The 18,049-nt window shown below is 47.1% G+C and overlaps 1 protein-coding gene across 1 annotated transcript in view; it reads left to right on the forward strand.

Annotated features, from left to right (window-relative positions):
- The window catches only part of TRPM1 (transient receptor potential cation channel subfamily M member 1), a 60,363-nt gene that overhangs the window by 34,698 nt on the left and 7,616 nt on the right, over positions 1-18,049 (forward strand). Inside the window, exons 19-26 of the mRNA XM_090263820.1 lie at positions 621-743; positions 1,195-1,326; positions 3,392-3,520; positions 4,328-4,579; positions 5,898-6,090; positions 9,283-9,427; positions 10,866-11,068; positions 11,744-11,876. Coding sequence (XP_090119946.1) covers positions 621-743; positions 1,195-1,326; positions 3,392-3,520; positions 4,328-4,579; positions 5,898-6,090; positions 9,283-9,427; positions 10,866-11,068; positions 11,744-11,876 — 1,310 coding nt within the window. The remainder of the gene's footprint in view (positions 1-620; positions 744-1,194; positions 1,327-3,391; positions 3,521-4,327; positions 4,580-5,897; positions 6,091-9,282; positions 9,428-10,865; positions 11,069-11,743; positions 11,877-18,049) is intronic.

Raw genomic sequence — 18,049 nt, forward strand, 5'->3', positions numbered from 1 at the left:
CGCGCGACGCCCGGGAGCTGTTACTCTCTGCCTGGCTGAGCGAAGCGCGTCCTGCCCGTCCTTTCATTTACTCCTTTAGCAAGCCCTTGAGGGAGATGCCGCGACAACCCTCATCCTGCAGATGGGGACCTTGAAAAAGTCGAGATTCAGTGACTTGCCTGGGTTCTGAGTTAGTGAGGTGTGTGAATCCAGGACCCGAACCCGGGTGGTCTCACGCCAGTCTGACCGGACCACAGGGCCTGGCTTACAGAGCTTGGCGGCCACCATGACAAAAATGATAAGGTTTTCACCTTGGCTGGGCGGCTCAGTGGGTTGGAGCATCATCCTGTTCACCAAAAAGTTGTGGGTTTGATCCCCAGTCACAGACTTAGGCTTCGGGTTCAACCTCCAGTCGGGGCTCGTGCAAGAGCCAACCGGTCGACTTTCTCTCTTTCTCTCTCTCTCTTTCTCTCTCTCTCTCTCTGTGTGTGTGTCTCTCTCTCTCTCTCTCTCGCTTCATCCCCCCCACCTCTAAATCAACACACATGTTCTCAGGTGAGGATTAAAAAATTTTTTACCAATAGGGGGAAAGTTTTGAGAATCGACATAGCTGAAAAATCCCTTTTTCTTACCCCCTGTAGGTTATAATGGGGATTCTTCTCCCCCCGACCATCCTGTTTCTGGAATTTCGCACCTATGATGACTTCTCCTACCAAACATCCAAGGAAAACGAAGATGGCAAAGAAAAGGAAGAGGAGACTATGGTCAGTGTTCCCCTCGCTCACTCACACAAGTATGGATCTGCTCTCGTTTTCAACATCATTGAGATGTCTCTCACCACGAATTTAGAAACCACAATCATTGAGGACAATTTTTCTTAAAGAACATTTTCATAATTCTTTGTGTTTTGTTTTTTTCTAAGAATTTATTTATTTATTTTTAGAGAGAGGGAAAGGGAGGGAGAAAGAGGGAGAGAAACATGACTGTGTGGTTGCCTCTCATGAGCCCCTAACTGGGAACCCAGCCCACAACCCCGACACGTGCCCTGACTAGGAATCGAACCAGCGACCCTTTGGTTCACAGGCCAGTGCTCAATCCACTGAGCCACACCAGCCAGGCCTCTAATTCTTTGTTTTTAAAGGCGCCTATATGTTCAATAGGGAGCTGGGGAATATTGCATTTCCTACCTAGCAACCCGCCTGCCGTGTTTTCCAGGACGCGAATGCAGACACCAGCTCGAGGAAGGGGGACGAGGAGACGGAGCACAAAAGGCAAAGGAGCGTCCCCATTGGGACGAAGATCTGTGAATTCTACAACGCGCCCATTGTCAAGTTCTGGTTCTACACGGTAAGGCCTTCCCGCAGCCCTGGCCATGTCGCTTGTTTGGAACAGTGAGCTGTGTTAGAATGGAGACAAATGTCAAGGCCGGAAGGAGACTGGGCTCCGGGTCGGGGGCGCACACACCTGGAATGTACATGTTATGAACCAATGCTAAGCTCAGAAACTCTTAATTTTTTTTAAAGGAACAATGTCAGGGGCTTTCAAAGGTGTGTAAAAGTCACTGAATTGAAATGAATTGTGAAAATGAAACTGGAACTAATTCAGATCCTCACCTAAAACTGGGCCTGGCTATCTCATCATGTATTTATATGTATGGAGGCATGTGGCCATCCTAGCCCCAAATACCCCATTTTATAAAGCAAAAACAGTCAAATTCTATTTGCTTAAGATGAAGAATTGTTTCAAGGTCTTTAGTAAGACAAATTTAGCAAAGTATAATTTTGTTTAAAAATAAGCAAGGACGACCGATGATTGAAGAAGCAAACCCATAGATGCTGTTTTTCATGATGTTGGAGGGGTACTGAAAGCGTGTGGTTGAACCCTGACCATCCGCTCCTAGAGTAAAGCAGTAAACCGAGGCCTCCACTCTGTGGTGTGCACGCACTGACCGGCTTGGCCACGCTTTATCCTCTGGCCCCCTTTGGTGGCCACTGTCTCCAAAGCTCCCCGAGTCTGGTGCACCTGGGACAAGGGCAGCCCCAGTCTTGCACCTGCTGGGGCTTCTGCAGGTGGGCAGGGAAAGAGGGCAGAGAAACCCGAGCAGACTGGAAGGCCTTGGGGGAAACCGGTCCAGCTGCAGGTGGTCACAGCAGGGGTGGCAGCTCCCTGTGGCTCCTACGACCACTGTCATCTGCCAGAGGAGGGACAAGACTACTCACAAAGGCCCAAGCACCAAGACACCCCCACTCCAGGCACTGTGGTTTCTTTAGGGGATGGGTACCAGCAGGTAGGTGATGGAATATGAGAAGCCAGGTCCCAGGCCATCGACCCAGCAATGGATGGGGTAAACTGGGGGCAGAGACAGAGCTTTGGGAAATGTCCCTGGGGGGCACTGCCCAGGGATCCAGGCCAGATATGGGCCTGGATACCCAACCTTTCTGCAGCCACAGCGAGTGATAGGTCAAAGCCTCCATCATCCATGTATTCTGGTCAGAAGCAGCTGAGGACTGGGGATGCCCCTGGCCTGCAGGAGAGCTCAGATGCAGCCGAAGAGAGCAGGACCCGGCGGCCAGTGAGCCCCAGTCCAGGCTACTCAACCTTGGGCCTCTTCCTGGAGCCTCTAAATACCACCCGTGAGGGTGGGGGAGGAGGTCACAGGGTGAATGGCTCCCCAGGGCATTCTAGCGACTCTGGCTCTAATCCTCCTGCACAGAATAGATCGGGGATACAAGGATTTTACCTGCATCCTGAGTACACGATTACTAGCACATGCTCCACCCCCAAGACTTCAGAAGGGGCCTGTACCAGTTCTGACCATGAACTTCAGACCACTTCCCCGAACCTCATACCTCGCTCCCACATACTTACATCTTGTCTTGCTACAAAGGCAGGGACCCTGTTGTCAGTGCTAACTGAGGGGACTCGGGACTGTTCTGCATGGCTGGACAGATGGTTCATCATCTTCCCTTCAACCCTGCCACGCCCATCAGCGGTGGAAAAGTTCAAGAGGGAAATCTGGGAGGCAGGGAGGAGGCAGCCCCAGTGTCCAATGTCCAGGGATGGAGAAGACATACCAGTAAACTATTAAAAGTTTCCCTGTTTATCATAATTTTGGGCAATGTCCCAATTTCCCCGTGAGGGTGACTGCAACAAATCTGTCTTCACTTAGAAAATGACATGTCAGCACCTACATCATGCTGACGTCCTAGTGCCTCCCAGCACCTCACGTCCTCGGCCTGCCCTGGGGATGTGGACCCAAGGGTCACGCTAAGTGAGGCAGCCCAGTAGGAAACGAAAATTGGTTTTAGAAGATGCGTCACTCGGAACAAGGGTTCCCGACGTCCTTCCTGAGCGGGTTATCTCCCCTGACACTGCTTATAGTGTTTTGGTTTTGTTTTTTCCTGTTTTTCAGATTTCGTACTTGGGCTACCTGCTGCTCTTCAACTATGTCATCCTGGTGCGCATGGACCGCTGGCCCTGCCTCCAGGAATGGATTGTCATCTCCTACATTGTGACCCTGGGGTTAGAGAAAATCCGAGAGGCAAGTGCTCCCCCATGGCCCACCTCAGTGCCACTACCACTGACTTCAACTCAGATGGAGCTGCTGCTTTTATTTTTTTTTTAAAGGTTTTATTTATATTTAGAGAGAGGAGAAGGGAGAGAGAAAGGGAGAGAAACATCACTGTGTGGTTGCCTCTCACACACCCCTACTGGGGACCTGGCCCACAACCCAGGCATGTGCCCTGACTGGGAATCGAACCGGCGACCCTTTCGTTCAAAGGCCAGCACTCAATCCACTGAGCCACGCCAGCCAGGGAATATTTGCACTTTTATTCCAAGGAAGTAGTGGTTTCTACTCAGTGATTTTTCAAAGGGTAAGAACGCAAGTAAGGGAAAATCAAGGTTAATGTCCCCTGACTGCTCCTATCCATGTTGTAAAAGAATTCTGGCAAATAAACACCTCCTGGCCCGATGCTGCCCTCTCCGCTGGGTGGACTGCCCTTCCGTGGGACCGCACGGGTACATCTGTGCTCCAGAGTTTTCCTCCTGGAACGTCTGCTCACAGGCGCGTGTCCAGAGAATTAGAAAAGTGACCAAGAGGCAGCTGCTTTAGTTACAGCCAGAGGATAGAACGTCAAAGGCATTTCCTGAGAGCTGACTAGGAATCCAGAGCATTCTGTGGAATTTCCCTTTCTAGATATCTTTGTCTGCCTTTGTTGGGAAGTCCTGAGCAGGAAAGGGAACCAGGTGCCCTGGAATGTCCCGCCGGTCCTGTCTGCCTGAGATTCAGAGAGGAGTCTCCCCACCTGGCACTCCCTGCTCACTGTTCCTTGGCCTTGGTTTTCAGATCCTCATGTCGGAACCAGGCAAACTCAGCCAGAAAGTAAAAGTCTGGCTGCAGGAGTACTGGAACATCACTGACCTCGTGGCCATCTCCGTGTTCATGATCGGGGCCGTGCTCCGCCTGCAGAAGCAGCCGTACATGGGCTACGGCCGTGTCATCTACTGCGTGGACATCATCTTCTGGTACATCCGCGTCCTGGACATCTTCGGGGTCAACAAGTACCTGGGGCCCTATGTGATGATGATCGGAAAGATGGTTAGTACCGACACCCTGTGAGCCACCAGAGATGCTGTGGCTGTGGTTAGGACATGAGGCCAGACTTCCTCTGGTACTTTCTTTCCTTTGCAATTCGTTCCTTACAGGAAATGTGTGTGTGTGTGTGTGTGTGTTTTGTTTTTTCGTTTTTTGCATTAAAATACCTAGTTCTCAGCCCTGGCTGGTGCGGCTCAGTGCATGGAGCGCCGGCCTGAAAACCAAAGGGTCGCTGGTTCAATTCCCGGTCAGGGCACAGGCCTGAATTGCAGGCCAGGTCCCCAGTTGGGGGTGCGTGAGAGGCAGCCACACACTGACGTTTCTCTCTTTCTCCCTTCCTTCCCCCTTCTCTAGAAATAAATAATTAAAATATTTTTTTTTAATAACTTAAAATCCAGTGGACAAACATGAGTCAAGGGCCGACTTGGACGCATGCGCGCGCACACACCTACACCGATAAACTGATTGATAACCTCCTAACATGTAGTCAAGGCCAGGGACAAAGGGGACATGGGGTCATCCCTTGCCTGTATTCCAGACAGTCTTCTGCTCACGGGATCTGGCCTGCAGGGGACACAGCTACTTGTGGGATTAGGTCAGCCCAAATTTCTGGCAACGTTTCCTCCAGAACAGGCCAGAGAATGTTGAAATTAAAACTGACTCAGCGATTTTTCTTACGTCACCTAAAATAGCTTCGGTGGTAAGACCGGGCCCAGAAGAAAGGAAGTCTCCCACATTTAGGAATAATTCTTTATATTTCAAGTAGCTTGGAGCGAAAGGGTATATGGCTCAGCTTATCCAGGCAAGAACCTTCATCTTCAGGGATGTTCAAAATTAGAAATTATACTAGTTCGGTGTCCGGTCACCAGAACGTGGCTCATTGTAGCCACTCAGCACTTGAATAACGAATGAGCAAATACCAGCATGTATTCTCAACTCCCTATCTTGTTACCTCCTTAGGTATGTCCTCCTCCTCCTCCTCCTCCTCCTTAGCTTTCCTTTCACATTCACGAATTTTCCTGTAGAATTTTCCCATGAGTCTTTCCTTTCCCACTCCCAGTTGAAGTACCTAGGAGAATATTGGTCTACAGGCAACAAGAGTAGAGAAGCAAAAGGGAGATGCTAAGAGAGCAAGGCTCTGAAATAAGACGCTTGTGTTGCATGAAGGAGACAAATAGCCCGGGGAGGGGGTGGAGGGAAGGAAAAGAGGTTTTCTTCACCTGAATTAAGCACCGTCAAAGCTTTTGGGGAGAGCAATAGCTCGGACCACAGGAACGTGGCCCAGGAGTTCAGGCAATAAGAGACATGTTTTCCTTCTCAGATGATCGACATGCTGTATTTTGTGGTCATCATGCTGGTTGTGCTGATGAGTTTTGGAGTCGCTCGCCAAGCCATCTTGCACCCAGATGAGGAGCCTTCCTGGAAGCTGGCCCGAAACATCTTCTACATGCCTTACTGGATGATCTACGGAGAGGTGTTTGCAGACCAGATAGACCGTAAGACTAGAATTCATAGTAAGGTTCTCTTCCCTGCTTCCGAGGCAGGTGATCAGATCCAAGTTAACGGAAGAGCCTGTGTTAATTTGGGCATAAAGTTTTTTTCTTTTTTTAAGATTTTATTTATTTATTTTTAGAAAGAGAGGAAGGGCGGGAGAAAGAGAGGGAGAGAAAAATCGATGTGTGGTTGCCTCTTGCATGCCCCCAAGTGGGGACCTGGCCCGCAACCCAGGCACATGCCCTGACTAGGACTCGAACTGGCAACCCTTTGGTTCACATGCCGGAGCTCAATACACTGAGCCACACCAGCCAGGGCTAAAATTTTATTATTACTATTATTATTATTATTACTATTATTCTGCCATAGACGTCAAATGATTTTATGAAGAAATAAATGCAGATTATGAAAGGTAGATTGTTGAGACATCAGTCATTCTTTCTTCTCTAAAACTATTAACTAGAAGTCTGAGTCTCACGGCCCTTTAGCTGGACCTGGGGACCGTCGTAACACGTGGCTGTGGTTCCATGGCCGACATCCTAATGTGTCATCAACCTAGGACAAAGCTGGCAGCGTCATTCTAGCCGAATGAGACACTGTGACAGGGTGCTGGTGTCTCATGCCACCCTCTCCTTCAGGCCACCGATGCTCTTTTTCCACGTAGGCATCAACTTCGTTACGAGTGGAGTGCTAGTTTTTAAGTTATCGGCAGGCATCTGGATGCTAGCAGAGGAGGCGAGCCACAGTCTTGCAGGGATTTGGGGGGGATGCGGGCCCCAGCTCCTCCCCAGGCTGAGCTAGTTGTCACAGGGAAGGGAAGCGCACAGGGCCTTGTACCCAGACAGTGACCAAGGCTCTTCAGTCCAGCTTTCACGTCAGCACCCATACTTTCAACCGCGTGTTTGCCTTATCATAAAGCGTGAGATTACAACAGTGGGCCTGCCGCTTCCAGTGTTCTGCCTTTGGGGAATAAGTAGACTGCTTTAAAAAAAATTTATTGACTTTATTGGGATGACATTGGTTAATAAAATTATATAGGTTTCAGGTATACGATTCTATAATAAATCATCTGTATATTGTATTATGCTCGCCACCCAAAGTCAAGTCCCCTTCCCTCACGCTTGAGGAGAGAAGGTTTTGAACGTCCTCCTTCTGTCTGAAATGCAGGATGATCAGTCTGTCTATCTACAGCCACCAGGCCAGACTGGTAAATGGTTCACACAATGCCTCTATCTAGCTCTTCTTTTATTTTTTATTTAAAAAAATTTTTTTAAGTATCTTTGAAAATATTTTATTTATTTATTTTTAGAGAAGGGGAAGGGAGGGAGAAAGAAGGAGAGAAAGAAAATTAATGTGTGGTTGCCTCTCGCACGCCCCCAACTGGGGACCTGTCCCGCAACCCAGGCCTGTGCCCTGACTGGGAATCGAACCAGTGACCCTTAGGTTCACAGGCAGGAGCTCAATCCACTGAGCCACACCAGCCAGGGCAACCTAGCTCTTATAACATGGTTCAGGACACACTATTATCACAAGTATCTCAGAGACAATTATTGGCAAACCAAAACAAACAAAAATCTAATTTGATTTCAAAGACTTTTAGCTAGCTCAACACAAACTAACAACATTAAACATAAATGCTAAAAGTCCCCAGATCCGGACATACTTTATAACATTTTTATTGGTATTTTTAAAGTTCAACCGCGTAATGCGTGAAGGGGGAGGTAAACTGGAAGCCACACTATCTTCAGTTGTACCATTAATGTAGATCTGATTATTACATACTTAGTTTGTATGTATTGGTGCCTATGAGATGTTTCTCGATCTGATTATTACATACTTAGTTTGTATGTATTGGTGCCTATGAGATGTTTGTCTCGGGGTATAGAGGATGCCCTGTTGGTTAACCTGCCCATCAAAATGATCATCTGCCAGTAGCCGCATGTCTTTTTCACAGCATTTTTAACTACTGAGCTCTTGCTATTGCTTATGACACATAGTAAGGTAAATATTCATGAAATATGTATATATTTCCTAGAAATAACAATGCACACGATTCTAAAGAGATCATTGTTTCTAAGTGTGAAGCTGTAATTTCTATCTGGAAGACCTGGCATTTTTTGGGGTTGCGAATTATTTTACTTTTCTCTCAACTGTCATCTTATTTTCTTTCCTCCTTTCCTGTCACAACTAAAAAATAAAATCCTGCTTCTTCATTGCTATAAAGTCTACGCCATGGAGATCAATCGTAAGTTTACATGGAAGTGGTGATTCTAACCCATGAAATGTATATATGAATTAGGCTCCTCCTTAGCTAATTACTGATAGTCTTACCCTGGGTGCAAACAGTTCTCTGGTTTTCTTGTGTCAATACTTTCTTTTTAGAGAGAGGGGAAGAAGGGAGAAAGAGAAGGAGAGAAACATTAATGTGCAAGAGGTACATCAATCAATTGCCTCTCATGCGCCCCCAGCTGGGGATCTGGCCCACAACCCAGGCACGTGTCCTGACTGGGAATCGAACCAGTGACCTTTTGGTTCACAGGCTGGTGCTCAGTCCTCTGAGCCACACCAGCCAGGGCTTGTGCCAATACCTTTTAAAACTGTAAATAAGTCAGAAATATATAGACTATAAATTGATGGAGATTATATCACTAATCACTGTTGGGATCTTCCTATCTTTTCTCCAGGAGATAGGTCCCATATGATCAAAGTGGCATTTCACATGAGCAGAGAGAGAAAAGATTATTTTTCCAACATGGCACCAGAACATGGTCTGGTCGACTAATGGATATGTGGGTAGAGGGCTCTTTACCTCCTACCCCATAACAAAATTATTTACAAAGTTAATCACAAGTGAAACCAAGAATACAACATAAGCTAATGTTAAATAATGAGAAGACACAAGACCGTTCTCATGGATAACAGTAAAGAAAAAACCCAAAGAAATAGATTTAGCTGCTTAAAAACTAAGAACTTCTCTATGTGAGAAACACAATAAAGAAATGGGACCATGTTTACCAACATGGCCAGTGAAGAATGACTATCTCTGAATTCAGAAAGGTGTTTCTTATCTTCTTTATATGAATTGCTCGTTTTCACAGAAAAATCATATTAGAAAAGAAATAGGTCACTTACTAGCCTATGTAAGAATAGCCTGTGTTATCCTTTTCATTCTGCGAAAGAGCAAGCGTAGAAAGACCTCCTTTTTTTTGCAGCTCCCTGTGGGGACAATCAGTATGACGAGGAAGGCAAGCGCCTGCCCCCCTGTATCCCGGGCGCCTGGCTGACCCCGGCCATCATGGCATGCTACCTCCTGGTGGCCAACATCCTGCTGGTCAACCTGCTCATCGCTGTCTTCAAGTACGTGTCATAGCTGATGGCCATGTGCTCACTGTCGATGACTTTACAGATTCTCAGCTTCATCCCACAATGCTCCTGGGCTGCCACGTATTTATACAGAATGTCCCCAAGGCTTTGAAGTGGGTAGAATTCTTGCAGCCTTTTTTCCTTTTTTGTTACACCTTCATCAGCCTTAATGCATTCATAAATCAAGAGTTGATTTTTCAAAGCACTTAAATTTCATCGCAGGTAGTATTTTCACCCTTGAGGGTATATGTTAATCTCATGAAAATATTTTCGTAGATGAAAGTCTCCTGCGGTAGAGAAGATTTAATCTAGTTGTGCCTTTAATTCATTATCAGAGGCACAGAAAACGATGTTAACTTCATAAGCTGTAACAATTGCTGTAATGTTACATAAAATATTTCTCTTATCATTGATAGAATAGACAATAAAATGATTTAGGGAAAAAATGGCTCAAATTGAAAATCAAGTTGCTTGTAAAACTTGACCATCTTGGCATGATGTACTGAGTATGTGATCGTGTTTAAAAAATGTTGGAAAAAAAAACATTGTAGCTTCTAAGATGAAAAATATGGGGGGAAATCCATTACAGAAATATAGAATCATAGCGCCGACCAGGACATTGGAGATAACGCAGTTCTAACTCCAGGTTTGAGAGGTGAGAAAATACAGGTCACGAGAGGTTAACTGGCTTCTCTGAGGTCCCCATGCTGATAGAAAACATGTTAGATCAGGATTCTACTTTGTAAAAAAAATTTTTATTTATTTACTTTTAGGGAGAGGGAAAGAGAGGGACAGAAACAGCAATGTGCATTGATCAGTTGTCTTTTGCACGCCCCCAACTGGGGACCTGGCCCGAAACCCAGGCCTGTGCCCTGACTGGGAATCGAAACAGCGACCCTTTGGTTCACAGGCTGGTGCTCAACCCACTGAGCCACACCAGCCAGGGCAGGATTCTACCTTTTAACAATCGAGCTCTTACTTCCTCCCACTGGAAACGGAAGGACGAAGATGGTACCTACCCAACAGCCACAGTAATGCATCTTTGATCAAATAAGGTCAATAAGGAAGCAATTCAGTTAGCAAAAATAAAGTAATCTGAAATGGAAGTTTAAATACTTCAAAATGCTGGTTTGAATGGCTCATACCTTTAAATATATGGAATAAAATTTCCTGAGCATATGAGTCCGTAGATGGCAGTGTGATTTTTTGAGAAAGCGGAAGGTAGCAATTTCAACATTCTTAATTAGTATTTATATGAATAAAATGCCTTTGAGTGTAGACTATGTTCATGTTGATCGATAAACCCAAAGACGGGGTTATCTGGGAATTAAAACTCGGTGGTGCTACAAGGCCATTTCACTGTGACTCTGAGTGCCCTGGAAAATCACATAAAAAGTCACATGATTAACTAAAAAATGTGTTCTTTTTAAAGCAACACCTTCTTTGAAGTCAAGTCCATATCCAATCAAGTGTGGAAATTCCAGCGGTATCAGCTGATTATGACATTTCACGACCGGCCAGTCCTCCCTCCACCGATGATCATTTTAAGCCACATCTACATCATCATCACGCGTCTGAGTGGGCGCTTTCGGAAGAAAAGAGAAGGCGACCAAGATGAGCAGGATCGCGGACTGAGTATGTGCACGACTCTCGTCGCTATCCGGGGCTTATTTCCAAGGCTTTCCAGTGGGACACCCTCCCAGAAAACTCATTAAATGTGCGCGAACACAACACCCTCACCCGACTGCTATTCTCCGCACAATGCTTCTCATTTTGTGGTGATTTTTATTCTAGTTTTGTTAATCGATGAGTGATTACTGAAAGCCCGCTCCAAAAGAGATGAGAAATCGAGTTCTTGAACGTGACTCCTCTGTTATCCAATCAGTGTTCCTTTCAAAGCGTGTCAATGTGCTGTGTCTAAAGATCATAGGAAGTACACGCAGTACACTTGACTCTATCCGTTTGATGCATGCAAAAAGTTTCCCAGAAAATCGTGCTTGGCTTTCTGAATAGCTGCAGGGGTGTGTATGCGTGCGTGCGTGTGTGCATGAGAGAGAGAGAGAGAGAGAGAGAGAGAGAGAGAGAGAGAGAGAGAGAGAGAGAGAGAGAGAGAGAGAGAGAGAGAGAGAGAGAAAGTGAGCCACTTTGCTCCATTGGGAAGATAATCGTTGCTTATTACAAGCTCTTCCAGTTTCACAGACGGTTGGGTGAGTCGGGCAAGTGTGCGCTTTGAGGTTGCGCTGGGAAGTTCCCACGGACGCGCGGATCCGCCCTCCCCGGCTCTCACGGGATCTCACTTGTCCCCCGCAGAGCTGTTTCTCAGCGAGGAGGAGCTGAAGAGGCTACATGAGTTTGAGGAGCAGTGCGTGCAGGCGCACTTCCAGGAGAAGGAGGACGAGCAGCAGTCGTCCAGTGACGAGCGCATCCGTGTCACCTGCGACAGGTGCGTCCCCTGCACGCGCACGTGCCCACGCGCGGCCAGCTCCGGGCCTCGGGTTTGCGGGTTCCTCCCCTCCGCCCCACTCTGGGTGGGGGGGTGCCCAAGCCTATTTAAATATGCATTCCCAGTTCTCTGGTGTATTCAAACTTCGGGTTTTTACGCGTTTCCTAGAGGATGGTTGTGTATTGTGTATAGAAGTGAAGGATGAATTTATGGCGAGGAGTCCAGGCCCAAACCAAATCAAATCAAACCAAAAAAGCCCTGACTTTCTTGGCCACCCCCGCATGGGGGCTTTTGGTACAAGACTTAGCATCTGTGGCCAGAAGAGCCAGCCACAGGGCTGGGTGTCTTCTCCGGAAGCTACTTTTCTCCCAGCTCTAGCCATATGGTCGCCCCCTAGGAACTGACGTCTTCCTGCCTCCTGGTCTTCTGGCTCCTCCCCAGGCCCTTCCCATCCTCACAGAGCAGAGATGAAGGCTGTCTTCGTCTGTGCTCCCTGAGACCAGGAACCACATGGGTGCACAGGTGTCTGTCCCCAAAGAGAGTGGAAATCTCTAAACAAGGGTTGAGCCCGTATTTCAGACCCTTTTACATCCTGGATCCCAGCAGAATCATCATCATCCGATGGTTAGGGCTGAATAAATGCAGAATGAGTGAATGCATGAGTGTGCGAATCAATGAATGAATGAGCACCTAAAGGCAGGTCAGGGAGGGGCAGAAGGCGGGCCATTTTCCCAAACTTGATTGTATAGCTCTTCTTGCAGCTGGCAAAGAGCAGCCGGCAAGGAGCCAGACGGGAACAAGAAACCTGCACAATGTACTTTTTTGTTTAATCACATGGTTTTTGAGACTTTATCACTTAAAGCAATTTAAGTTTGTTGAAGATCCTGGTAGTTGATTAAAAAAATAAGTTGTTCCCAAGAGTTGAACCAACAATGTGGGTAGCAGGTGCGTGGAGAAGGAGATGTGCCTGAGGAGATTGTATTCATCTTCATATTTGTGGATGCTCAGAATCAAAGCTTCCTGATACCGATACACATGTTTACTGACAAGCATAAAAACGTAGTAGGACTTCAAAAGAATATTTCAGTGTAGTTCCCAATCAAGGGCCTCCAAGTTACGGCGGAATTCATGACACACTTTCTTGTTCCCCTGCTGCATGTTCAGGCCAGTGACTCTTCCTCAGCCCCTGGCAGCTGCAGGCCTCTGGCCTTTCTCCCCTGCTAGACCTAGTCCCCGTATAATCCAAGCAGCCAGCCTCAGGGGTTACCTGCACCAACGTTTGGCCTTAATAAGGTACATTTTCAAGAAAACTTTGAAGCACGTCCTTGCTATTTTCATAGTCATTACTGAGCTTTCAAGAAATCCCAAGGATTTCTTCATAGAAAGATCATGTACTCCCCTGGCCTCCATCCTGATGATCGGAAATTTCCACTTTTCAGTTAGACATTGATTTGGATTGAATCACAGCCAGGCATTTACAATGGAAATCATGTTTTGTTTTGCTCTGCCTCTTCCCCTTCGCCCTCCCTCCCCAAATTCTTTGCATTTTTACCATTCTTGGACCCTGGCTCCCAGAATGCAGTTATCAGGAGGCCACCAAACTGCATTTTCCTCCTGGGGCTCTGTGCGCACAGCATAGGAATGGACGTGCCCAGCAGTAAAAAACAGGCTCCTTCCCGTTTCCCTTGGCTGACATCGCCTCCAGGTCTGGGAGCGCCTTCCGGCCCATCCTGTTCCCTTTTTTGGCTGAGTCACAGGTGACTACCAGGGACAAAAAGGAGCAGGAGGTCTGGGGAGAAGCTTCACCAAGACAGCTGAGGAGCCATGGAAACAAAATGAATGGTTTTTACCTAACTTGGCACCAGTGATGACTTTTAAAAATCTCATTTTTGAGCTCTCAGAGGTTTCTGCCATTTCTCTCACTTTATATAGTTGATGTTTTTTTTCTTTTCTGAGTCACCGTTTGCTGACTTTCCTGTTCTGAGTTGTGTCATTGCCAGCACCGTTGGGACTGCAGGGCCTGGTTAGGCGTGAGAGTCTGTGGAAGGCGCTGCTGGCATCAGGCCCCTCCTGGCATCCCTGTGGTCTGGGCACCTTTCCAAACCTGGACCGGCGATTTGCATGACTCAGTCTTGCAAGTGTGTTCACACAAGAAATTACACACTTGTACTCCTCTGTGTGGGGTGCTCCTCCATGCAGGCTGCTCCTCCTTGCAGGGTGCTCCTTCATGCAAGATGCTCCTCAGGGCAAGCCACTCCCTGCAAGGTGCTCCTCCTTGCAGGGTGCTGCTCTGCACAAGATGCTCCTCAGGGCAGGATGGTCCTCTGTATAAGATGCTCCTCAGGGCAGGCTGCTCCTCCATGCAGGGTGCTCCATGAATGTGCAGGAACCACATTCATGGCTTTTTCTTAAATGCTTGCAAAGTTATGTATAAAATTATAACAATTTAACCATTTCCTTTTGTCATATGATGTCAACATTTTGTAAGATCCAACGCGTAGTCCTTCAAAGGAAATTGACAATACGACTCAGTTTTTAGTTGACGCCACACTGGGTTACGGCAGCGTGTTTGACCCAAAGCCACACCAACGTGCCACTTAGTCCCTTAGGGCACTGCGCTCATGGCTTCCTGCCAGGGTGGGACTTCCCCCTGAGCTCTCAGCATCAGCCATCTTGGTCAGCAAATCATTGGGACATCTCCCTCTTCTTCAGTAACTGTCAAGGTGTGTTTACTTCCCCACCTGCACAGTAGCACAGGCTACCACTGCTTTTCACTAGGATCCCTGAAGTTGCCCCCTGTCTGAGCTCCCCTGTTCTTTTCTGCTCTTTCCAGCCATTCTGCACTTAGTATCTCTGCCCAGTACTCCGGTCTTGCTGGCATTCCTTCATTTCCTCAAAGGCACGGCTCCCTCCCTGCCACAGGGTCTTTGCACATGCTGTTCCCGCTGCCTCCTCATCCTTTGGATCTCTGTTCAAATGCCAATTCTTTATGGAAGACTTCCCTGACCATCTCACACCTTAGCCCAGGTCAAGGAGCCTTGCACACCTCCTCTTAGTAGGAGCTCAGTTTTTTGAACAATTGATGACTCAGAAATTTGTCTCCCAATTTGAATGCAAGTTTCTATTTGTTTCCCTCCTGCAGTACCAAATAGGCTATCACTCTGGGTTTGAAACGTTGGTTTTACTCTTTGGAACTAGGAACAGTTTCAATATGCAAATGATTCTGCTACCCATAATTGTCAGGAAGAATGCTTACTATCAGCTACACCAAAACAAGCATCGGTGTTGGCAGGGGTTGCATCTTTGGAACGGATAACATCAGGTAGCCAAGAGGACTGATCGGCGGAGAATATTTTATAAATCCCTTCTGCCGATAAAATCAAGGCTATGTTCTGTTCTCATCGGACCAATGATAATGGGGAACATGTATCTTCATCAATTGCAGCTTGAAGGCCATCTCTGTTGAGTCTCTTTCAGATCCCCTGCTAAATACCTCATTTTGTTTTGTGAGGTTTGGCATCCCCTATCACGGGGTCCCCAGGTTCAAGAGCAATTGAGTTGAAAAGAATCCTTTCTGACAAAACTTTGTCAGAGATTCAACTTCCTTTCCTCAAACAATGAAAATTATAAAATCCAGTGAGTTTTCCTTTTTTCTTGGCCTTAAAGAAGCTTAGCACCAAACTTAGTATTAAATTATAACGAGTATATTATTGTAGGTTTGGGGACTGTGTGGAACATAGTGCCTCCTTATTTCGTCCTCTTTATGCTTTTGTATCGTCTGTTCCACTTACAAAAATGTTGCTTTATGTGTGTGATATTTCAAAGTATGCAGGCTCCATTTGAAGTGCAGCTGGTCCTGAACTGAAGGCTCTATGGGCCTTAGAGTAGCCAAACCTATAACAGCAGGTTCCGATTCCCCCCCAAACCTTTTGGGTTCAGTGGTGTCTTGTCAGATTTGTGGATCTGGGCTAAGGTCTTGGGAAGTTTGCTGTAGGCTTGAGAGGTGATCGGCAATATGTGGCCTTGATATCTTACTTGACAGTCTCTTCCCAAGTGACCAGGAAGAGAAGAGGCTGGTGACGTAGACCCTTACAAGGAAGATGACAAGGAAAGAAATGAGGTAATAACCAGAAGAGAGCCCGAAAGAGAGATCAGTCTTAGGAAGGCGTCTTAGAAAACAGTCTTACCAAGGAGGTAGGTGATTCCTTGGACGGAGAGAAGGTGGTAGAAAGACAGACATGCAGGGATGGGGGAGAAATTTGCGAAGATCCCACCTGAATGTCTCCCTCTTATAAATGAACAGAAGTCAAGGTTGCCAGGGTGATGGGGGATGGGTGGGATGAAATGTTGAAGTTTTAAGATGCTTAGTAAATGATACTCTTGTTCCTTCCCTGACTTTGAGAACCAGCTCAGGGATAGGGGCAGATATCAGGTCGATAGAGATTTAAAAAAATGAAACAAAACAGCGTTATTTGTAATAAATGTGCTAGAGGGAGTGGTTCCGTTCTTGCCAAATACACGCCCTCGAATTAGACATACACACTCCGTGGGCCTCCCTTCTCCCAGGAGGGTCAGCCCCACGCCCCCCAGTGTATCACGTGAACAAGACAGAAAGCCCATGCCGCGTGCAGGCAACTGGCTCCCAAAGAGAGAGACAAAAGCACGCTCGTGTCCTGGTCCCCAAACCCCAGCCAGAAAACCAGTTCTCCTCAAGAATAAAGAAAAGCCCTGGCTGGTGTGGCTCAGTGGATTGAGCGCCAGCCTGCGAACCAAAGGATCGCCGGTTCAATTCCCAGTCAGGGCACGTGCCTGACTTGTGGGCCAGGTCCCCAGTTGGGGGTGCGTGAGAGGCAACCACACATTGATGTTTCTCTTCTTCTCTTTCTGCCTCCCTTCCCCTCTCTCTAAAAATAACTAAGTAAAATATTTTTTAATAAAAGAATAAAGAAAAGGCTGAAGCGAAGGGGGCAGTTTTCCATGAACGGGAGGTCCAGACGCACAGGAAGAAACAATAGGATCAGGGAAAGACTACCGGCCAGCAACATTGTCGACAGGAAAGCAGTTGGGAGGATTTGAGCTCACCCTTAGGGGAATTACGGTAGCAAGGGAGCCAACTGCAATGAGATAGCATGGCTTTGTATTGGACCAAGTCAGTGTGGCTCCCGTGACCTTCACGGTGACCCTGTGCAGCCCAAGGGGGAATGATGTGTGAGACCCAAGCAGTGGGGATGCCCACAAGCATGTGAGTGTTTGGAAGTGGTGGCACGGACAGACCACATTGCCTGCGGGCACCGTTTGTCCCTGCCCAGCCCTGGAGTCCTGGTCATGCTAAACGAAGGGTTCCGGGTCGCACCGCATGGTTATGTCGGATGTAAGGGAGAGAGAACCTAGGCTGTTAGTAAGGCCTTCACTGGGTGACTGCCCACAGGGTCAGGCCTGAACAGAAGGTGGAACTCGGCCAGAAAAGGGTCATGACGGAGACAATGACTGGAATTCCAGAAACCAAGTAGATCTGAAGTGTGGTCATGTCCATGTATATAAATGATGCATCAGGCCCTGGCTGGGTAGCTCAGCTGGTGAAAGCATCATCCCAATCGGCCAAGATTGCGGGTTCGATCCCCGATCAGGGCACATACAAGAAGCAACAATGAATGCATAAATAAGTAGAACAACACATTGACGTTGCTCCTTCTCTCTCTCCCATCCTCTCTGTCTCTCTACAATCAATAAATAAAACCTTTAAAAAAAAAATCATGCATCACCGAGCTAGAGTCCTAGAGAGCTTCATGTTCTTTTAGTAACTATCCTGTATTTCGCTGATTAAAGAGAAGGAGAGAGCCAGAAGATGTAAGACTTAAGCCACCGTCTTTGTTCGTACTCTTTCCCCGTAAGAACTCTGTAGGTATGCGCAGGCAGCCTCTACCCTGGGCGTCCTCCCTACAATTAAGAAACTTAAAAGGCAGCCCCAGTAGGAAGAAGTCGAGGGAGATGAAAAGAGCTGGATGGAAAATTTGGACTGGATCAGACAACTTTATGATCTATAGACCTGGCATAAAATTACAGGGCAGGAATGGCCTTAGCACTCAATATAGAATACCACGGGAGCTTGAAACATGGGTTTCTTCAAGTAGAAACTGGACCCAGTCGTTCCACTGACATTATGTTTTTATGGG

Source organism: Furipterus horrens, unplaced genomic scaffold (assembly GCF_987537825.1).
Source record: "Furipterus horrens unplaced genomic scaffold, mFurHor1.1.pri manual_scaffold_16, whole genome shotgun sequence".
NCBI lineage: Eukaryota > Metazoa > Chordata > Mammalia > Chiroptera > Furipteridae > Furipterus > Furipterus horrens.